General features: G+C 36.7%; 1 protein-coding gene across 8 annotated transcripts; it reads left to right on the top strand.

Annotated features, from left to right (window-relative positions):
- The first annotated feature begins 3,261 nt into the window (after positions 1–3,261).
- LOC127812873 (helicase and polymerase-containing protein TEBICHI) lies at positions 3,262–23,424 on the top strand. 8 transcript variants are annotated; one of them, XM_052353403.1, is made up of 30 exons: positions 3,262–3,384; positions 3,818–4,254; positions 4,469–4,703; positions 4,781–5,638; positions 5,833–5,897; positions 7,146–7,251; positions 7,319–7,519; positions 7,643–7,843; positions 9,699–9,860; positions 9,948–10,187; positions 10,413–10,625; positions 10,825–11,175; positions 11,760–11,912; positions 12,395–12,613; positions 13,055–13,273; positions 13,498–13,615; positions 13,893–15,052; positions 15,242–15,439; positions 15,967–16,226; positions 17,329–17,515; positions 17,633–17,743; positions 17,878–18,230; positions 19,004–19,112; positions 19,243–19,383; positions 21,697–21,793; positions 22,063–22,174; positions 22,339–22,390; positions 22,506–22,546; positions 22,776–23,175; positions 23,276–23,424. In XM_052353403.1, exons 1-26 carry the CDS (start codon positions 3,349–3,351, stop codon positions 22,128–22,130), a joined length of 6,498 nt encoding a protein of 2,165 aa, XP_052209363.1. In that variant the 5' UTR covers positions 3,262–3,348; the 3' UTR covers positions 22,131–22,174; positions 22,339–22,390; positions 22,506–22,546; positions 22,776–23,175; positions 23,276–23,424. The 8 variants fall into 8 exon arrangements, with proteins under 8 accessions (XP_052209363.1, XP_052209368.1, XP_052209367.1 ...); XM_052353408.1 differs by having other exon boundaries at positions 17,422–17,515; positions 22,776–23,180; positions 23,276–23,418; XM_052353407.1 differs by having other exon boundaries at positions 22,339–22,385; positions 22,506–22,524; positions 22,776–23,180; positions 23,276–23,418.
- Positions 23,425–23,556: the final 132 nt, after the last annotated feature.

Below are 23,556 nucleotides of genomic sequence, written 5' to 3'. Positions count from 1 at the left end.
GAAATTTTAAACGGTTTGTTTTAAAATTTAATTTATTAAACTGGTCTCGATGATTTATTCGTTGGTTGCCTACGGGGGTTTGTGCCACCCCCAAACCCATGAGAATGATGCTGTACTCACTCAGGGCTAGGTTCTTAGCTGTTCAGGTATTATTATTTGATTTTTGGTTGTTTATAGGCTAGAGCGGTTGTGCAGTGGGGGCAATGATCGGTTGTTCAGTGACGGTGTGACTGTCGTATGGTCTATCTTAGGTTGTCGGATGGTCTCTCCTAGTCACTGACCATTGACTGGTGCCAGACACTGCTGACTAGCTCTGCCGTTATGTGATTATAGCATGCTTGGTTACATTTTATTCTTGTTATATGGTTTGGTGTGCATATGGGTACGGGCTGTATGTTGGGATTATCATGACTTGGTTATGCTTGGTCACGGACATTCTAACTTGGTTATGCTGCATCCAGCACGGGCATATGCATCGCGTGTGATTTACTATATGGGCGGAGCATGGCCTGATGCCTGGATGTATGGGCGCCATGTATCACGTTGATGCTCATTACACCATTGCATTTTATGTGCATTGCATGGTTACTGGTAGTATTTAGTTCTCGGACGGGAGTACCGTTCTGATGGAGCCTATGGCTCGGGTGTCGGGAGTACCGACATGGATACGGGTGACGGGAGTACTGACCCGGGACAGTGCGCACAGGTTTGTGGAGATTTATGTTGCCTTTCAGGGCAGCGACATGTTGGTATGCGACTTGGGTGCCAGGTGTCTTATGTGGGCCCCAATGATCGGTATATGCTTTTATTACACGACACTATTGTATTGTTGAGTCACATGACTTGTGTGTACATATGAGTCTATATTTGGGGTGATTTCCTATTTTATTCATGTTATAGCCTTCCTTTTCATATAAACTTACTGAGTCTTACGACTCACCTTACTTTCTATCATTCCAAGTAAGGGTAAAGCGAAAGCCGAGGGCGATGACCGCGCCACCTAGCAGTCATCTGTGTCGGTAGGGTGTACAGTTAGCTGCCCTCGTCATCTCTGATATTTTGTTAGAACTTCTGTCTTTTATTTTTAACTGTGCCGGGTTGTTCTTTGCATTTCCTATTTATTGGCACAGGGTTTGTATATATCTATATACTCCGTGATCGCTGTTCCAGCGGGGTACTTGTGGGCGTGCATGTTTACTGTTTTTGCTTCCGCTATTGTATTTCTTATGTATGCATGCCAGGGTATTTTTGTTTTATGTCTATTTCTCTTTCCTTATGTAAGCGCTTTCGTTTGCATAAACCGGGTGGTTGGGATATCCAGGCGGGGGTGCTTACAATATTGCTGATATCCTAATCCACCAATACACAAATATCCACATCATCTTGATTTAAGAACTAATGCAAATCCGTAATTAATATTTAATCATTGATCCGTGAGATAAAACCCATATGATTCAATATTAATAGTTCAATTCAGTGAACTCGTTCCTATAACGAGCATCAACTCGTCTTCTTTCTGTATCTCATACAAAGTGGTACGAGATTCACCAATCTTATCTTTCGGTATCTTATACTGAACAAGGAGAAATGCGATGTGTCAGCCTTTGCGAATTACTAATTATCCGAGTTATCACCTCTATGGCCAATAATATATTTATAGTATAACGTATTGTGGATTATCCGTCTCGATTATTCTTAACAATTAAAAATTATATCCACTCCTTATTATATTAAAAGATATTTGTATGTTCAATTCAAACCATATTGCAATTTAAATTAAACATAAAATTTACCATTAAATAAAGTTTAAAGAATTATAAGATCAAACCTTATTGTGTCACTATAACTGATTTTAAGGACTTATATCTAACAAATTAGTCATCAATAGTGTCGACCTACCTCTTATGATATGTGTTTTAAAAATTTTCAGGACAAATACAACACAATTTTTGAAAAAGTTAATGTTTAGGAGTAAGGTGAGACGAGATTTGGATTATTCTAGTTTTTTGTCCAATTCCAATTCAGATTGAAAATTGGTATATAGTAGAATATTGTATAATTGTACAACATTGTATTGTATTGTATTATTATATAATATATGTTATTATATGTATATAACTGATTGGCTTACCTTTTTTTTCATAATTTTTAAGTTATTTAGTTTTTAAATTAAAAGTTGGATAGTGTTTAAATTAATAATGTGTTTGAATGAATGTGCTTTTAACTTATTAATTAATAATTATATGTTTGGTTTGAAATAGTTGATAAATTATCAAAATTTGACAAAAAAATAAAATAGACATAGTGTTAAATGATGTAAAATTTTACCATTAAATATTGATAATTATACATAATTATTAAAAATATATTAATACAATATTATTATTATGCATTATATACATACATATAATATATTGTTACTTTGTTTTATATATATATACATATGCGTAGTAAATATGGGTGATTGGGGTATGGATGGCTAGCGATGAGGGTGAGGACGGCGATGGACAGCTACTAATAGGGCAACAGACGACCGGCAATTGGTGACGGAAAAAGATTTGAAACAGATGGGGACGATGGGGCTAGCGGCCGATGGAGGTAGTGATTGTTGGGGGCGATGCTCGACGAAAAACGGTCAATAGAGGCGACAACAATGGCTGACGATGGTAGCCGAAATAACTAGAAAAACAAAGCAACGGGAGGCAAAAGTTGAAGAAGAAGGGCATGGCTAGAACCTAACAAAAATGACGATGATAAAATGATAATTTAATCAATTAACGCAACTTCTATGTAAGCATCGTATTGCAAAAGCTCATCCTATCAACTTTTTCAAAACAATATGTAATAATGTTTAAGTTATCTAACTTAAACATTGGTGAGGTGCACCCAAACACCTCCATAATTTTTTTTTAATTACTTATAAGTTGTATCCACAACATACACAGCTTATAAACGGTTAAACCGGTAAACGAGTCACCTTCATAAGATTTGATAAAATATGACCAGATGGAACCGATCAGCCTCACCATTCTTAGGTTTGAATATTTTGCTATTTCAATGTTGGTCTAATCTGATTTAGTTGCTGTCCGAACGGATCAAAACATCCATGCCAAATGGACGAGGAAAGATTTACAAGGGGATCTAACTGTAGTTAACCCCAAAACCAAGGACCAAACTGCAAAGCGCCGTAACTCGGCCGCCAAAATACGTGAAAGATCATGGGCTCGGCGACCGGACCGGACCGGTCCAGATTACAGGCTGCACACTTTGGGCATTTTGGCGGTCCTTCTCAGCGATTTGAATGAAACTCACTAGGGTTCCAGGCTCCGAGAACCCAAAAGCTTTTCCATGGCGTCTGGTTCGCCACGCTCGCGAATCGATCAGGTCTTTCTTCAAAGCTCGAACTATTCTCCGCTCTTGAAAGTTTAAACTGTCTTGTTTCATTCTCAATTTTCGAGGACTCTAGTTCGCTGTTTTCTTCTGATTTGTAGTACCGGATGCGAATCCTGTTACATTCTTCACGGTGTTTCTGTTTTTAGCCTGAGAGTTTATCGATTTGTGTTCCGTTTGCAGATTTGTATTAAGAATGATAATAACTTCGTAAGAGAACGGGTTGATCCGTTGGTTGAAATAAGTAGGTGGATCGAGATAATGTTAGCAATTACGTGCTATCTCAATCTAACTTACTATCTGTTTGTTACATACGCAGTTTCTTGCTTGATGGACAGCAATGTGAAAATTACTCCATTGTTCCCTAAACGGAGCGTTGCTCAATTTGTAATTTTTAGTTGACGGTGGTATTTTTTCCTCTGTGCAGTTTTTTGCTTCAAAGAAGAAGAAGAAATCTCTATCACCACGTTTGAAGTTTGCTAGAGCCGAGAAGGATCCAAAAATTGCACTTGATGGGTCTCCTAGCAACAAAGGTTCTCTAGAAAGCTATTTAGTGGCTTCACAAAATGATATTGCTACTGATAAAGATTTGCAAGCAGCTTCTGTTCCTTCAGCTAGGCAAGATCTTGTCAAGAGAAACTTGACATTGGAGATAAATTCATTATTAAAAGATGAGCACCAAAGTTACGCTGGGCACCCTCAAACCTCTGAAGCCTGCGAAGAAGCTCAAAAGCAGCAAACTCTGGTCCTGCCCTATGAGGGTGATGTTTCATTCAGGGGTCAAGCAGACTCTGATTCTGCAAATAATGCTGGAAATTCTGAACTTAAGCAGTTTGCAACTGACTTTTTGTCACTGTACTGTAGGTACTGCATTATTTTCCCATGCATTATGTGATTTTTCAGAACATCTTTATTATTTGGTTACTATGCTAGTTGATACTGAATTTTGTCGTTCCCTACTTTTTTATATATGTAGAATTATTTGTATGTTGCCATTTTCATACTTTTTTCTGCCCACATAACTATGCTATCATTTTTATGCTTGTTTACTAAACTTTTTGTCCACTATAATTTGTAGTGAACTTCCACCGCGTGAAAGTGCGCCGTTGGAGCCAAAGGCATCTGCTCATAAGAGACAAGGGAGCCCATCTGTGGTAACGGTGGAGAATAAATTATCCAAGAAAAGGCATTGCATTACTGATAAGGATTGCTACCATAATGAGAGTGAAACCACTTGCACTGGTGAGAAGCATTTAGAACATGGAGAGTCCAGATATGATTCTGTAGAAGCAGTTATCAACTATTCCAGAGGGGTAACTGTCTGTTTATCTAACCACAATTCCAATTACCAACTCGGGTTTCATCAAACACTGATATCTATTTCTGTCAGATGAATGCAGGTGTGCATCCAATAGAAGTTCAAGCGAGCTTGAGAAAATGCAAAAGAACATCCACAACATCTTTATGCATCTCCGGACATGATACTCCTGCTATGATTGCCAGAGCCCGCGAAACTCCAAAGTCAACTCGTGGAAGCTCTATATTTTCTCCTGGAGATGCATTTTGGAATGAGGCTATTCAGGTTGCAGATGGTTTGTTTGTGACAAATGATGAACTTTTTGTTCAGGTTGCTAGAGAAATTGATGCTAAGGCAAACTGTGCAAGAAATAATTCAAACGATTTGAGAAATGTAGGGCTTGGTCACATGTCAAAGAAAGCCCTGAATGAAGGTGGAAATAGAGTCAGTGGCTTGGAAATGAACACTTCTATTGGGTCATCTCTGAAGAGTGGAAAAGATTTGGACAAAGAAACATCACCATTGCCTGTAAAGCATTTTGACTTTTCCTGCGAGGACAAAAATCTGGATGATGCAACTAGTTATGTAGATACTATGGCAATTCTTATGCATAGAAAAGGTGAACAAACTGGAAGTGCTTCTGTAATTAACAGAAGTGTTCAGCCTGCAAATCAAGCAAACAATTCTCATTTGAACGGGGCAGTGCCCCAGGTACAGGAGGTGACTGGTTGTGATGTGGCCAAAGGGGAAGAGGGTTGTATTCAAGATAATGATTTCACCGGATCTATTACTCCAGATAAGGAAAAAGGAAATTTTGCAGCTAACAGTGAATATGATACTCCGTCAAGTTTTGTACCTTCCAACAATCGTTTAGATCTTAGCCATTGGCTTCCTTTTGAATTATGCAGCATGTACAATAAGAAGGGAATCTCAAAATTGTATCCATGGCAGGTATTATTTCTTGCTCCTAAAATAATTTTCTTTTGTTTTTCTTGGTGAAATTAATGTCTTGAGCTTGACCTCACAATCACATAAGGTTTGATATTAGTTGAACTTCAAAAATTAGTGTCCTAAAATAATCTTTGATCTAATTGTTGGTGTGCTCCTTAATGTCTCAGTGAAAGTCCTTTTACAATTTTTTCCAGGTTGACTGCCTTCAGGTGGATGGTGTGTTACAGAAAAGGAATCTTGTATATTGTGCATCGACTAGGTATTCTTATGCATGGAATTGAAGTTCATATTTTCGTTAGATAGGCCTTTACCATATTGCAGTGGTTCTAAATGTTTGCTATATTTTTTTAAATATGTAATGGCCAACATGTATTTTATAAAAAGGACAACTTATAAAGCTGATATATAAGAATTTACATATGCAAGTGAATATATAAGAAAATTTCTCTCACATTTCAAATTCATTTTTGAGGTTGTACCTTAGTATTTCTTGATGAATTTATGGTGTGAAAAATATGAATTTAGTTTCTTTTTGTAGTTCTTAGTCAATGTTAATAACAAATCAAAACTTCAGGGATATAGCTCAGGGTGCTGAAATTATTAAGGATACTAAACTTGTGTCTGGATCTTGTTCAGTTGTTCTTCACTACCGGATGCAACATGAAGATAGTATATTCTAGATTCCTGATTTCCCAGGCCATTAATTAAAAATGAAATGACTTTAGACATGGTTGTGAAGATCAGTACACCTATATAATGTCTATTGGTTTAAGTCTTGCATCAGAACTTTGCTACATGCTTTGCATCACAAGTTGCTCTTTCAGGTTGTTGCTATCTTGTATCTTGATGTTAATTTCTGCAGAATGATTTTATCCTATTTTGACAAAAACTCAATGTAATGCTGTTGTTCCTCTGAGTTCACGAACAATTTTGGACATTTTAGAAGTAGACGAATCAAGCTTCTAGCCATAGTGATCCAACATAAACCCACTCCAAGTATGGTTCACCACGAGGAATCATGTGAAGAAGTTATCCAATATTCTCTGTCTTCTTCTTGATATTGTTCCTTTTTTTATCCAATATTATCTTGTTCCCCTTTCTGCAATTAGAAAGTAGGACTAGGAGTAGGAGAGATCTATACAGCAGCACAGGCAAAGAGAGTTAAAGGCTTAACACTGAAAATCGATTTGTTTGGACAGATGAGTGCTATACTCCCCCCTGATAGCAGTTTATATTGACTATTTATGCTTATTTTAGCTTTGTGATTTATGTAATTTTACAGATTGCCATTTCTTTCACTGTTCAGTCTTTAAGCAGTTCCAATCTAGACTTAATAGCATATACTCATTCGTATATTTGAAAATTCCACTGGATGTTTGTCCAAGGTTTACTTTTCTTTGGTAATAAGTTAATGTTTGGAGGAGATAAAGGTGTCTACCATCTTTAGAGATTAGCTTGTAGCCTGTGGCTTTTGAAGTTTTTCTAAAGCTTCCTTTCTTTCTCACAGTGCTGGGAAAAGTTTTGTAGCTGAAATATTAATGTTGCGGCGAGTATTAACCGGTGGAAAGATGGCACTTCTTGTACTTCCATATGTATCAATTTGTGCAGAAAAGGTTTGTTCTTTCCTCTGAATTATTTTTTAAATGTATCATTCTTGAATTTCTGTTGGGCTTGGTGCAGGCAGAACATCTGGAGGCACTTTTAGAGCCACTTGGCAAACATGTACGTAGTTATTATGGAACCCAAGGTGGTGGAACTCTTCCAAAAGATACATCTGTTGCAGTCTGCACAATTGAGAAGGCAAACTCTTTAATTAACAGATTGCTAGAAGAAGGTCGTCTCTCAGAAATTGGGATTATTGTGATAGATGAATTGCACATGGTATTTGCCTTTGGTGTGTTGTCTTTTATTTTTTTGGGACCAACTTGCTCCTTTGTAGAAATATTTTAAATGCTTGTACTCTTGGAATAAGATCGGTGGCTCATCATTGGGATTTATTGATAGGTTGGTGATCAGAGTAGGGGTTACCTGTTGGAGCTTCTGTTGACAAAGCTTCGTTATGCAGCTGGCGAAGGCAATGTAGAATCATCTAATGGAGAAAGTTCAGGTACAAGCAGTGGGAAGACTGATCCCACTAATGGCCTTCAAATTGTTGGTATGAGTGCAACCTTGCCAAATGTGGCTTCTGTTGCTGATTGGCTTCAAGTAAGTGTATAGCATCACTTGTCCAAAATAATACACTAAGATGGCTGTTAATTGACTTGCCATAGGATAAGAGTGGCAAACAGTTTTGACTTCTATGTAAAAGGAAGGCCATGTATGTGCTTGCCGGTTTTAAGTGCTGAAATAGCCACCCATTGCTACTAAATGAACCTTGATTCCATGAATTTCTTATTTGTTCAATGATGATTCATGCGAAAGGCTTATCTCCTTCTTATTTGTAATTTATTGCAAATTACATATTAGAATATTTTTGTACCAAGATTATGTACTCAGATACATCAGCATTACAAATATGATTTAGATTTTGTATCCTAGGTTGTGTTTTTGTTTGTTTATTTATTTTTTTGGGGTGGGTTAGCATTGTAAAATGGCATGGTAATACAAGAAAAAAAATTATAGAATGGTGAAACATCAATGCATCTAGAAGAGTTTGGATGTTAAAATTTTAATTCACAACTATAAATTCTTCTACATTTATGGTATTCCTTTTTGTGAGCTGGTTGAATGGTGCAAGTTCAGTTGTTGAATGTGCTGGATCAATTTGGATTGCTGTGAAATAGTTTTCTTTTACTAGTAAGTTGGTATTTATAATTGAGGTTTTCTTCAAGACAATTGCTGAAGGATCTCGTCCTTGTGAACAAAGTGGGGTTTGTTATATAATCAAGAAGTTGATTTTTCTCTTTATCAATCTTAATTTTCTTTCTTCATATAAACTCAAGTTCCACCTTCTGGTAGATAATATGCTGAAGCCTGCATCTGACTCCTTAAAATTAGTGACAAATTTCTAGAGATAGCTTGTTTAACTAATATTAACTTGGGCCTAGTGAATGTGGAAGTCATCAGATGCAACATGAGGTGTTTCCAAATGTATTTTTTTTTCCTTTTTTTGTGTGTGTGGTTTATGCTACACGTTTAATGGCCTTTATTACTCTAATGACTTGATTTATTGCCCTAGAATGAACTAACAGCTAGCTGGGATTTGTTGGGTCATTGTTGATTCATTTTATTGAAATGGTTCATTGTAATTTGTGAACGATGCACACACACCTATCCGTACATTTGGTTTTCTCATTCTCTTTCACTCATTCTTGTGCTAACTGTGATTCTTTGGGTTACAAACATGTTTAGCCATAGAACTCCAAGTTTTTACCAAAACTTTAAGTAGATTAAGGGGGGTATTAAAGTTACTATTTCTTACTGCCTTTCCCTTAACAAAGAAAAATTATGGGGCCTTTTGAAATTAACTCCATGTTTGTCACATATTATTTCAATAAAGTTGATTTACTATACCTTGATTTAACTATGGAAAGCCTATACTTCCAAGTATTTGGTGCTTGAACTTTATGACAATGAAGTCACTGGAGGAGGATTCATTTCAGGTACATAGTCGTAGGATATGACAGATTTGTGCTTGTATATGTGATAAGAAAATATTGTTACATTTCATATTATGAGAATTTTAGCTGCAGTTTGGTCATAATTCGGGGTTTTGATTTCAATGGAATTAAAACTATTTTGTAGTTTCAAGTCCATAGTCGAACATACAAGTCAAAATTCATTGACATTTGGCAAAACCATTAGTATGTCAAAAGATGGAGCTAAAAATATATTTTCTAATGCTTATTAGCTAGCGGAAATGATTTGTGGTTTCCACTCCCTTTTCCTCTTATGTGTCATTGTATCATACTTGCAGTCATTTAGAAACTAATTTGTATAATGCCTAAAACCAAGTTTTATGGTTATTGTGTATATATGCTATGCAACTATAAAACCTGTAACTAGTTAAATGCATCTTTCTGTGTAGGTGTTTGATAGTTTTCTTCATTGATGCTTGCAGGCAGCTTTATACCAGACTGATTTCCGCCCAGTTCCACTAGAGGAATACGTCAAAGTTGGAAACACCATTTATAATAAAACAATGGATATTGTTAGGACCATCTCAAAAACAGCTGATCTTGGTGGTAAAGATCCAGACCATATTGTTGAATTGTGTGATGAGGTTTGTTCTCTCTTTTTTGACTGAATGAAGCTTAGGATAGCACAGAGATTGAAAGTTAAGCAATTATCATGGCTTGAACAATATCAGGTTGTCCAAGAGGGTAATTCGGTGCTGCTGTTTTGCTCAAGTCGAAAAGGATGTGAAACAACTGCTAGGCATGTTGCTAAATTCCTCAGGAACTTTCCTGTCAGTGCCCATAATGATAAAAGTGATTTGATGGATGTCACTTCAGCTATTGATGCTTTGCGAAGATGTCCTGCAGGATTGGATCCCATATTAGAAGAAACTCTTCCTTCTGGAGTTGCCTATCATCATGCTGGTCTGACTGTATGTTTACTTTACCAGCTGTCTTATAATAATGTGATCTCTTTCTGAAATACCATTCAAAATCTCTTGCTTATTTATGTACATAAATATACTCTTGTATTTATCATTTGAGTGCAATTGGATTTTGGTCATGTGATTATGATCTTATTCTGTAGTGACCATTAACTGAATGCCTGGCTGTTTTCTCAATTTATTGTATTATTTTTAATTTAAATTCTATTGTAGGTTGAAGAAAGAGAGATTGTTGAAACCTGCTATCGTAAAGGACTTGTACGTGTGTTAACTGCTACCTCGACCTTGGCTGCTGGGGTTAATCTACCTGCCAGGAGGGTCATTTTTCGACAACCCCGAATTGGTCGTGATTTTATAGATGGGACAAGGTACAGACAGATGGCTGGTCGGGCTGGTCGTACTGGGATAGACACAAAAGGGGAGAGTGTATGTTCAATTATATCCTGTGTGACTGTTACTTTTTTGTGGTTTCATTTTGGTTTTTCTGGTGGATATGTTGATGTGTCTCCTTTCAGTTGGAATGCTGTTAGGTGCTCATATAAGTTGTAATATGGTTGTTATTTAGTAAATCATTGTTATGGCTTTAATTCTAATTACTATAGTTCTTATGATTTGATCTAACCAGGTTCTAATTTGCAAACCAGATGAAGTTAAAAGAATTATGGGCATTCTTAATGACAGCTGTCCACCGTTGTGTTCTTGTCTGTCTGAAGATAAAAATGGGATGACCCATGCGATATTAGAAGTTGTTGCTGGTGGGATTGTTCAAACTGCTAATGACATTCATCGATATGTTAGGTGTACTCTTCTTAATTCTACGAAGCCATTTGAAGATGTAGTGAGATCAGCACAGGATTCTCTGAGGTGGTTATGCCACAGAAAATTTCTTGAATGGAATGAAGACACCAAGTTATATAGCACCACACCTCTTGGGCGGGCATCTTTTGGCAGTTCTCTGAGCCCTGACGAATCACTTGTATATTTTTTTACCTCTATTTTTTTTTGCTTTTTCTCTATAATGTTATGCATTTATTTTTGGGTAAAATATACTAAACACCCCTGAGGTAAGGCCTAATTCAAGGGAGTAGCAAGTACCGATGAATTTTCAGAAATTACAGCTAGTAGCCCTGAGGTTAAGAACTTGGACCAATTTAGCCCCTGCTTTTAATGAACCTCCGTTAAATTTTTAAAAATGCCCAAAATCCCCCCTTTTCTCTCTCTCTCACTCTTTCCCCCTTCTCTCCTTCTCCTGCAAGGGCAGCGGCTCCCCCCCCCCCCCCCCCCCCCCTTCTCCCCTCTTTTCAGTGATGGTTGGGTGGGTTCCAATTACTGGCCACTAGTGTTGGCCAACCATCATCTGCCACTGACAATGTTTTTATTTTTTCTTTTTACTTTTATGTAACGAGAGAGAGAGAGAGAGAGAGGCTAAATTCACGGGACCATCCCTCCATTATTTCAAGAAATTACAATGACCTCCCTTTTTAAAAAAGTTTGATAGGCGGACTAAAGAATGGTTCAGGTTTATTCTCCATTTAATTATATGTATATACTTTTTTGTAGATTGTGCTGGATGATCTTTCAAGAGCTAGAGAAGGATTTGTTCTTGCATCTGATTTGCATTTAGTATACTTAGTAACACCCACCAATGTTGAAGTTGAGCCAGATTGGGAATTATATTATGAAAGATTCATGCAATTGTCTGCTCTTGAGCAGGTAAATTTGCTTCTCCACCATGTCTTATAGTTTACTTAGTTGAGTGGTAGTTCTTGAGTGCTAAATGCTGTGTTTCAGAACAAGTAGGCTTAACCTTAACCTGACCTAGCGGGATTAAGGCTTGTGATTATTGTTGTCACTAAACCCAATTCTGACATTGGAGTGTGTCATATGGTTGAATATGTTGAAAAATGTTAAAGATATGTTTATCCTTGCATAAATATATGTATGTCTGTTTTTCAGTATTGACAGCTGGTTTTTATTTTTGAAGATCATAGGAAGTTGTTTTCTTGTAGTTTACCTTTATCTTTTATTTCCCATTATTCAAATTTTTAGGGTAGTAAACTTTATTAGTGTAATTTTGAGGGGCCCATCTTATTGTGAGGCAAGCCTCCTATTCTAGCTTATTGTTATTCTTTCTCTTTTATCTAATTACTAGCATGCTTATGTAAAATGTTTTATCTTTTTTTAACGTAATGCAGTCAGTTGGCAATCGAGTTGGAGTAGTGGAACCCTTTTTAATGCGTATGGCCCATGCTCCAATGGCCTCTTCAAAAAGATCAAAGAGTAACACGAATGGATGTCAGGGAAGATTTGACTGCAGAGCTGGGATGGTAAAATGTAGTGTGCTTTCAGATGAGCAGATACTTCGTGTGTGTAAGCGATTTTATGTTGCCCTCATCTTGTCAAGACTTGTTCAGGTGAATGTCTTATTCTTTATGCAATGAGTACTGGTCTATGCCTCTCTCTCACTGCACACTCACATATCAAAAGTTCAAAACCCACCCACATCACAAATATAGAGAAAAAAGAGATAATAGTAGAGTTTTGTGATCCAAACATGTGTTATTGAGCGCCTTAACTCTGTAAACACAATTTCTTTTCAAGTACTCATGTTTTCATTTAGTAAGGGACAGTTCCTTTTCATTTTGTCTATCTACCTTCAACCCATCTTTTCACGGAAGGACATACTGCCACCATCTCTTCTGGTCTTCAATTGTTTCTAATGAAGTGACATTCGTTTTATGGGTTTGTTCTTGTCTGTTAAATTGCAATTTGCAACATGGTTCATAGTAGTTTTAACTGCATAGTTCTCATCTTTTTTGCTTTTCATGATATAGTCTTATCATACTTGTATGAAGGAAATACCAGTGGGGGAGGTTTGTGGAGCCTTCAAAGTAGCTCGAGGCATGGTTCAAGCCCTACAAGAAAATGCTGGAAGGTTTGCATCTATGGTCTCTGTGTTCTGTGAGAGGCTTGGTTGGCATGATCTGGAAGGCTTGGTTTCCAAGTTCCAGAATCGTGTGTCATTTGGAGTCCGAGCAGAGATTGTGGAGCTTACCACCATTCCATATGTCAAGGTTGTTGACTCTTAACATCTAGTATTTTCAATCATTTTAAAGTTTCTTATGAGTTAATAGAACAAATGACCTTTATGGCCAAATGGACCTCAATGGATGTTAACAGAAAACTTCATCTGCCAGTCAGTTCAAGTTCAGCAGTTTTCATATTTTAATTAATAGTTTTACTTATAATCTTTATTAGTGTTAACATTATCGTTATTACCATTGCTTTAACTGTTCAGGGTTCCCGAGCTAGAGCATTATATAAGGCTGGCATGCGCACTCCGCAAGCAATTGCTGAAGCCTCGATATCTGAAATTGTGAAGGCTCTTTTTGAATCTTCATCTTGGGTTGCACAAGGTGAAATATTTTCGGTGGTTTTTTATTATTAGTTTTAGCTTTATGAAAATGCAGTAGCGATATGTGTTACCTTCATTCAGGTATGGAACTCTGTTTTGAAACCCCAGAATGTTTCATTACGTCATGCTTCCATTGCATGCTTCTGGGTTTAGTGTCTTCTTATTCTTTTAGTTATTTCCGACTGTTTTTTCCCCCTTATTTCTTCCCCTTTTCTGCATATCATTATATTTTCTTTTGCCACCAAAGCTTTAACAATTTGCCAATTTCATCACTATAGAAAATGCAGCACAACGACGGATACAATTGGGGGTAGCCAAGAAGATAAAAAACGGTGCACGCAAAGTTGTTCTTGATAAAGCTGAAGAGGCAAGGGTTGCTGCAATCTCTGCTTTTAAATCTCTTGGATTTGATGTTCCCCAGTTTTCTCAACCTCTTCTATTAAGGACCACTGGTGATGCCACTCAGAAACAAACATCTACCTCTTCTGGGGAAGAGACCATCAGTAGCTTTATTGGTGGACAACATGCAAAGCGTTTTTCAACTGAGTCAACCAATGAAGAAGGGGAGAATCTTGATAAACTAATATTAGACAATGGGGAAGAGAAGTTAATGAAAAATGCAGATGTTGGCTTAGGGACTTCAGATGATGCTAAAACAACTAAAACCATGTGGACTAACTTTGATGCTGAAGATCCTGCAGGGATGGTTGAAGGCTCTGGTACTCTTACTGATGTCAATGTGGCTATTAAAGATATTGAAAATGGAACAACCTTCTCTGGTGTTCTAAGAATTACTGATAACATTGATAACAAGAACAGAGAAAGTAAATGTCTTAGAAATAAGGAAAATGCTCCTGAGAGAGGTCCTGTAAATGCTGTTAATACTCCTGGAGGATTTGATCATTTCTTGGATCTTTGGGACTCAACTCAAGAGTTCTATTTTGATATCCACTTTAACAAACGATCTGAGGTGAACTCATCTGTCCCTTTTGAAATACATGGCATAGCAATTTGTTGGGGAAGTTCTTCTGTGTACTATGTCAATCTTCCCAAGGATCTGTTTTGGTTTAAAAATGGAAGTAGTAGTCCTCTGTCCATGAGCATTGCTGGTGAGGAGAGTGCTATCTCAGCATCAAAGCATCGGTTTGAATTGGCAAAGCAAAGATGGAGTAGGATTGGTATGATCATGAGGAAAAAAGATGTCAAAAAGTTTACTTGGAACTTAAAAGTTCAGATTCAGGTGTTAAAAGTTCCTGCTGTTTCCATTCAAAGATTGGCTAGTCTAAATCTTGCAGTGAAAAATATGGGTCTTGAACTCTTTGATAGCTCGTACTATGTGTTGTCTCCAGTTTTCGTACAAGATGTAATTGACATGTGTATAGTAGCATGGATTCTTTGGCCTGACGAGGAGAGAAGCTCCAATCCAAATTTGGACAAGGTAAGTTTGAGTGTTGTATTAATTACAAAATGGAACATCTAAATTTTCCTAGCTAGAAATTAGAGAAACAAATTTTCCAAAGCAACACTATCCATTACTGATGTATTATCAAAATATAAAATTGCTTTTAGGTAGGAATTACTTTCACATTTGATTTTAGGTATTTATGTTGTTGTAATATCAACACAGGAAGTTAAGAAAAGATTGCCCAGTGAGGCTGCAGCAGCTGCTAGTCGGAGTGGTCAGTGGAAAAATCAGATTCGAAGAGCTGCACATAATGGTTGCTGCCGTCGAGTTGCACAAACCCGAGCCATATGTTCTGTTCTCTGGAAGTTGCTTATTTCTGAAGATCTAGTTGAAGCACTTACTAACATTGAGATCCCGTTGGTGAGAATCTTGCTACTTCAATGGGTATTTTCTTTACTGTGTACAACTTTGTGTGAGGCTTGCATGTGAAAATTAAGTGAAGAATTGATTGTCAAATTATTATGTGGGTAAAACATAAGATTATGAAGATCTAGTATCGGCATATATCTCAAAGATTAATAATTTTCAGTCAATAATGTAAAACAACTAATATGCAACAAATGCTTCTCTCTCTCTCTCTATATATATATATATATCACTGTTATACTCTTGGTCACTAACTTTTTTATTCAAGAAACCATACCTCTCTTTGTGGCTGCATTTTACATTATTCAGGTCCTGAATTTTAGTGGAATTCAAGATACCTGCCATTAAGTCCTGAGTGTTCCATTCAAACTGTCTTCTTTTCAGCATCTAAATTTTCACTTATGTTGTTCCTTCGAGTGGAGAAGCATGGAGGGGTTTTTGGAGTGGTGGTTTTCTTATTATTATACTTTGTGTTCTTAAATTAGTTTTCTATGATTTTAAGGCTTGGGTTTGTGTTTAAGGTTAATGTCCTAGCAGACATGGAGCTTTGGGGAATAGGTGTCGACATGGAGGGATGCCTTCGGGCACGGCATGTGTTGGGAATAAAACTAAGGTATCTTGAGAAGGAAGCTTACAAATTGGCTGGTACAACTTTTTCATTGTATACAGCAGCAGATATTGCAAATGTGCTTTATGGGCGCTTGAATCTGCCCATACCTGAAGGGTGTAATAAAGCAAAGCAACACCCAAGCACTGACAAGCACTGTTTGGAGTTGTTGAGGTAGTCAAATTGCCAATTGCTTTGTTCTATTATATGTTTCAATGGCTAAATCCTGTTGGTCTTATTTGCTAAGGGGCCTGCCATGTTCAATGAGAAGTTATCACACAAAGTTTGCTGCAAGTTCATGTAAACATGCTCAGAATAAACAATGCAAAATGTGCTTCATGCAAGACTTTCTTCTTTAATGGTCCAATTCTGGTTGAGATCTCAAAAGGATTGTTATACAGGTTATACTATGCCAACAGAGAGTTGGTGGAGACATCTGTTTGCAAGAAATATGTAAACTTCATTATTAGCATCACAGTCATGCCATGTTTGTTAGTCCATTTAGAAACTTGGGTGATAATGAAATCAAACCAAGTGCAGTCGGTAGATAACAGGAAGAAGATCGAAGTGTGTAGGACCCTGTTTTTTGTTAACCTCACTGACGAAGAAAGGAAAATTTTTGTATGCCCTACATGTAATGTCCATGGATGTTGTTAATGGTAGGAGTCTTAAGAATTTATACTTGTGGATACATTATAAAGTGCGACTTATTTTTAGAGTAATCTTTGGTTCAATTATTCAAATAAAACATGGAGTGATTCAAATAAAGTCTGAAGTTATTTTCTTTAAACTTGTAGATCTGTCCTGTCCATACAGGTTTTTGATATGTGCATGATGTGGACAGGGCAACCTTTTGAAGTATCTGTGCTTCTTAGCCTACTTTGAGCATCATGACTAAGACTTGCTTACTTTGCTTGGCGTCAGGCACAGCTAACTTGAGACTGCACTAGTTTTGAATTTTTTTAAAAAACCATAGAGCAATTGATCTAGTGATCTTACTATGATCCTTTTGTTCTGGGGAACTCCCTCCGTACATTTTTATTTATTTGGTCTATTAACTCCAAGGCTCTACCTGCCAAAAGAAAAGTGTCTATTTATTTTTAGGCTTTTGATATGTCAGTTTGCAGTGTAAGCAAATATATACAGGTGCATCTTGATGTGCTAGTGGATTAAGTGCTTATTTTTCCCTTTATATGTGTTCTCATACTGTTTCCTCCTGAGTACATCCACATAGTTGCTGAGCCATGTAACTTGAAATGATTTGGGTTGACTTCAGGCATGAACATCCTATAATTCCCATCATTAAAGAACACCGGACCTTGGCTAAGCTCCTAAACTGTACAATTGGATCAATTTGTTCACTTGCTAGACTTTCAATGGGGGTGAAGTATACTCTGCATGGGCGTTGGCTCCAAACATCCACTGCAACTGGGAGACTTTCAATGGAGGAACCTAATCTTCAGGTTTTCTTTTTTCCATCCATTTTTTTTCCCTTTCCAACATCTTTTTTCTCATCTGCACAAGTTTTTCTTCTCCACAAGTTAAATCTGTATTTGGTGTTATGACTCATTTGCATGCAGTGTGTTGAGCACATGGTTGAGTTCAGAATGTCTAAGGATGGCAAAGATGGAAATGATTCAGATGTTGATCATTACAGAATAAATCCCCGTGAATTTTTTCTCCCTACTCAGGTACTGCTTTTTGGTGAATTTTCCATTCCTTCTCAGTTGTTTTTTCTTGTGACACTTGAAGGTACTCTATATACAAAAAAATAGATATTTCTGCGTCAGGTTAGTTGCCTTATGTTCCTGAAATCTTTTTGCAGGAAAATTGGTTACTATTAGCTGCTGATTATTCTCAGATAGAACTGCGCCTAATGGCTCACTTTTCTCAAGACAATTCATTAATTGAACTCCTACGTGAGCCTCATGGTGATGTCTTTATCATGATAGCTGCAAAATGGACTGGGAAAGAGGAATCTGCCATTACTCCTGAAGAGCGAGATCAAACCAAAAGATTGGTCTATGGCATTCTGTATGGAATGGGTCCTAATACCCTTGCCGAACAACTGAACTGCAGTCTGGATGATGCTGTTGAGAAAATTCAAAGTTTTAAAAGGTCTTTTCCTGGTGTTGCTTCCTGGCTTCAAGAAGTGGTTACATCTTGTCGTCAGAAAGGGTGAGACAACTTGGTTTTCATTTGTTTTTCCTAATTCTTTTGTGTAAATATAACGTTAAAGTGTAACAATATCCTAGTTTAAGCTTACAGAAGCTTGAAAATTATTCTCACAAATATACTGCAAAACTTTACTTTTCAGATGATTTAGCACATGCTTTCATTTTCAATTTGAACATTGAATTTATCAAGCTAAAGGATCCAAAAGCTCTTTTGGTATTGTTTGCTTAATATTATATTTTTTATCTTGAATTTGTTGAGAGGAATGAAAAGGAAAATTAAAAAATGAAAACAAAAATGAAGGATTGAAGCTACATTTATTTGTTTTTTTTTTGGGTCAAATTTGAGAAAGAAAAGATAAATATTTGTTCATAGAAGTTTCATTTGATTTTCTTACAAAAATTAATGCAAATGTCGTTTTCTTTGTCATTTTTGTTTACTTTTATTGGATGTCCTATTTTTTTTGAAGAAAGGTTCTTTGAAAGTACCTTAGATTTTATTAATAATGTGTACAAATTTATGTAAATCCTACTACAATCTAGAAGCGGCACACCATACCCATTCCTGTTCCATCTAGATGATATGACTCCAGTTACACTTTTCTTTCTATTATTTTCTGCCTTATCTGTAAATATTTTGCAAAGGGCTTTCTGGTTTATCTCTTTGTATTTCTCTTATGTTTCATTTAGTTTTATTCTCTTATGGCTTGTCAATAGCATCAATTTCCTCATGATGTTTATCGAAATATATTATATATTTTTATTGTGTTACTGCAGATATGTGGAGACCCTTAAGGGAAGAAAGCGTTTCCTAGCAAAAATAAAATTTGGGAACAGTAAAGAAAAATCTAAAGCTCAGAGACAAGCTGTCAATTCTATTTGTCAGGTAGTGGTTTTCTTAGATTTTGTTTCTCTTTTTTATTTGTTTTTATTAGGGTATGGGCCTGAGTGGTGGCATTGTGTTGTTAAAAGGAAACTGGGAGAAAGTTAAATTATTCTTCTTTGCTTCTTTATAGGGGTCTGCTGCTGACATAATCAAAATTGCGATGATCAACGTACACTCTCTGATTACTGAAAAAGTCGAGAAGTCTCTTCCAAGCACTGAATTTTCAGCTCAATTTCACATGCTTAGAGGTCGCTGCAGAATCCTTTTGCAGGTTATATTGAAGGGCTTTATATTGTTTTTGATTTATTTGTTTTTTGTGAAAGTAGTCTTAAATCTGATCTTTTCCCATTTGCTTGAATTGTATGACAAGTGTAAGACTTTTAGTAGAGCAGCACCAACAAAAGCGATCTTGTCCATTCAGGATGCCTATTTAATATGTCCTGAGTTTGTAAAAAACATGGGTTCGTTTTCTGCACTAATAGCTGTGAATATACACACCATGGTGGGAAGAATAGATGATTTAAGCCTATGTTCTCAACTAAAAGGGCCTCCTAACTTTGAGGATAAAATGAAGTCTTAGAGCTTGTGTGGTGTTAATGTATTTGTTATATTCTTTAAGCAAACAGCTGATTTGGTGTACAAAGCCTTTTTCGCTTTCCTAAATGCCCCTTATATATTATTTTGCTTGAAAGAAACACAAGAACCAGAGGAATTGAACCTCTGCCTTTTAAGTCTCAATAAAATAAGAACAACCTTACCATTCTACCTAGGCTCATATTCAATTAAAATTTGCAACCCCCCCCCACACACACACACACACACACACACCCAAAAAAAAAAAAACACACGCACACGCACATACACAAAATAAAAACAAAAACTAAACTGCAACCACCAAGTTCCACCCCTTGAAGATGAGTCTTCGTTTGAAATCTTCTATTTTTTCACTTGCATGTGCATGGCATGTACCACCCATCCAGTTTGTTTAAATTTCATATGCACAGTTGATTACATGGAATTGGGATGGAATTTATAGTTAGGAAGCCACTTTTCATGGCATAGCAGTTTTTTCCCCCCTATAATAAAGATCCACTGTGTTTTCTTCGCACCAATGTGCTATCCTCAAAAAAGCAGCTACCTCCAATTCTGTGACATTTGAGTATTTCCTGGTAGTAGAGGAAGCATGGTATGCAACAGGATTATATTTCTGATAGGGCGAAGTTTCATAAATTTGAATTTATATCAGTTGGAAGTTTGTAGTACTTTAGGAACTGTTAAGATTCCTCTCATTTGTCCTATTCAATATTTGTCACTCTGAAACTGACTCTAGTTTTTAGATTTAGTTATGACTTTCCTATGTTCTTTAAATTGCCTAACTTTCTGGATTAACTCTGTTGTTGGGGATTTAGTAGGGATGATGGAACTTCAATTAACTTGGTATCACCTTAAGTGAATAAGTTGGCTCATAGAACACATTTAAGAATATTTTCTTAAAAAGGATAAAGTTAACTGAGAGCAAAAAAGGGTGGCCTTAGTGTATGAGGCTTCCAACCGTGCAAAGGCTGGGGGAGGGTTGTTTTTGTTTGCAGCCTTAACTTTTCTTAGCAAAAAGAGGTTGTTTCCACAATTCGAATTTGTGACCTTTGAATCATGAAGGCAAACTTATCATTACTATCAAGGCTTTCCCTCTAACTGAAAACAGAAAATAAATTAAAAGAAAATGAAAGATATGCTTTCATATTGATTAGGTGTTACTATATTTTCATAGTTTGCTAGTTATAAACATAATTACTGGTCTTGAAGTACAAAAGGAAAAAACAGTTCATCCCCTATTGAAGTTGAACTTCCAAAAGGCAAAGTCAGATTGCTCATTGATAATGTGACTTTTAGCATTCTAGAGGAAAAAGTATTGTTGTAAACTTCTAAAAGAGTGGGATTAACCCTATCTCAAAAGAAAAATGTAAGAGCATGTGTTTTTTCTCAAGCTGCTTGTGTGAATCTATCGTAGTTCAAGAATTGAGACTAAGATCTACAGTTGCACTCGATTTCTATGACATGTAAGGTAGCAAGCAGATTACTGGTGGCAGTTGGGCGCATGTCATTCATGTGAGGATGGGCAATACCATAGATGCATATGCTGGAACCAGTAGTCATTTCCCTTTATCACAGAAGCAAATCACCTTCAGCTTCACCTGTGTGTACATGCACCGCTAGCTTACACTCTACCAGGAGTAGCATGAGACAAGGGACCATCTTGAAAGGCCAAATACTCCCTTTGGGGCAGGGATTGACAACTGTGATTAGACTCGCCAAACAGGAAGTCTAAAACTTTTGTTGTATTTCTTAGTCTTCACACCAATCCTTGAGGCCTATCAGTAGCAGTAATGTCTATTGAGCATTTTATTGGAGTTGGAAAGCAGTGCCTAAAGAAAACATTTTTCTTTCTACTTTTACAGCTTTTCTTAGATATCTGCTATGTACTTGTTAATTTGATAAATTTAAAGCAAAAATGTCATGCTTTACTTTTGTCATGCGGGATGAAATCTTGGGACTATCTGGTAAATTACTGGCATTTGCTATCCAGGTCCATGATGAATTAGTACTGGAAGCTGACCCTTCTGTTATAAGGGAAGCTGGATTGTTACTTCAAATGAGCATGGAAAGAGCTGCTGAGCTTCTTGGTATGATCTTTAAATCTACTGAATCTGTATATATATAGACATAGACATAGATATAGATTACTTTCACCCTCATTTCTTGGAGGTTCTAACTTTAACCCCATTGCTTTTTTTACAACTCTTCTAAGGTTGGGGTCAGCTAGTCTTCATTGATTGCTTGTTTGTATTGGGTTCTTTTATGTTTCTGGATCAATATCCTGCTTCCTCATTTGTACTCATTTCCTTTGTGTTTTCTTTTTGTTTCTTGTCAAATGTTTTCTTTTCTGTTCCAGTCCCTTTGCGTGTCAAATTGATGATGGGGAAAACGTGGGGATCTTTGGAGCCCTTCCTCAGTGGCTAACCTGCAGATGAAGTTACTATACTGAATTCTTGGGTTAGGAAGAGGTGCAGTTTCTTTTTGGCTTTGAATAATATTGGTTACCATCGGTGAACAAGGGCATTTCATGCAGATGCATGGGGTTGTATCTTTATTTAAACTGGCATTTTTGATTGGTATCTCTTAGATATACTTCTGATGTCCTCGTCTGGTTACATTTTAATTTTGGCAGTGAACGCAGGCAAATATTCTTGTCAAACTGGAAGTAACTGTGCTGGTGTAAGGTCGTTGGTGAACAACCTTGCTTCTTTAACTGCATTTTGCAACTATCTTGTCTTTCCTGATTTCAATTGCATCATTATAGTTGTGAAATAACTTGTGATTTTTGCTTGCTTGTAGGCATTTGATATCACCAATGGTATGGGCTACAACTACTAATGGTTAGCTTAATCTTTCCTCTTCTGCTTTTGTCATCTTATAAGAAGTTTCTGGGCATTAGTCAAAAGTATCAAAGATGGTCATACTGGGTTTGAAATATTGTTTAAATGTTTTTTTTCTTGTAATGTTGGTAATATCCAAATAAATTCAAAATTTCAAGTGAATTGCAATTTAAATTTGTTTTATATTCTGGAAAAGCAACTTAAATTGAGTGAATGCGTGGTTGTGCAGATGATAGCAGACGTTCATGGGACCGCAGCAATAACAAAATTGATCAAAAATCTTAATTCCACTAGGTTGGGTTGGCTAAATGAATTATAGACCTTCAGAGGTTCATGGGGCCGCAAGAGACAAAATGGGATTGCGGAGTGCTGGATGATTCTTGCTTCAGACTGTTGGAAATGAATGTGTGGCTGATGATTAGTGGCCATTCCCATTGCTAAAAATAGGTTCTCATGTGGTGACAGTACGAAATTGAACGATAAACCATGAAATGGATCAGATCAATTGCTTGACATGATGTCAGGTTCCAATTTTGCTGGTTTGGACAATTAACAGAGCGAAACTTTAGAATGAGAGAGATGTTTCCAACCAGATTTCGGAGGAAAATTATATGGGGATCATCATGTTGGTAATGTCTGTTCTTATTTCTTTTAACTGTTTCATGAACTCAAGCTTTTGAATATTGAGATATTGCTAATGAAAATATTAAATGACTGAAATTGCACCAGTCAGGAGTCGAGGACTGAACAAAGTGGAACTTGCTCAAAGACTTGAAGGTGTCTATCAAATGGATATTTTTATGCACCGTCTAGAGGCATGGATGAGTTGAGTTGCACGTGCGCTGTGAACGTATCCTGTGAGATAGCTTAAATTCAGGTATTTATTTGGAACATAAAATTCCTTTCCTTGTTCCCCTAACATCAAGTTATCATTTTTAATAATTTATTATACTTTCCTGTAAAAAATCAGTACTGCAGATGTGATGGATTTGAAGGTTTTATTGTGGTAC

Source organism: Diospyros lotus, chromosome 11 (assembly GCF_014633365.1).
Source record: "Diospyros lotus cultivar Yz01 chromosome 11, ASM1463336v1, whole genome shotgun sequence".
In the NCBI taxonomy this organism is placed as follows: Eukaryota; Viridiplantae; Streptophyta; class Magnoliopsida; order Ericales; family Ebenaceae; genus Diospyros; species Diospyros lotus.
Note: the sequence above shows the minus strand (reverse complement) of the source record. Positions and strands in the feature narration are given on the sequence as shown.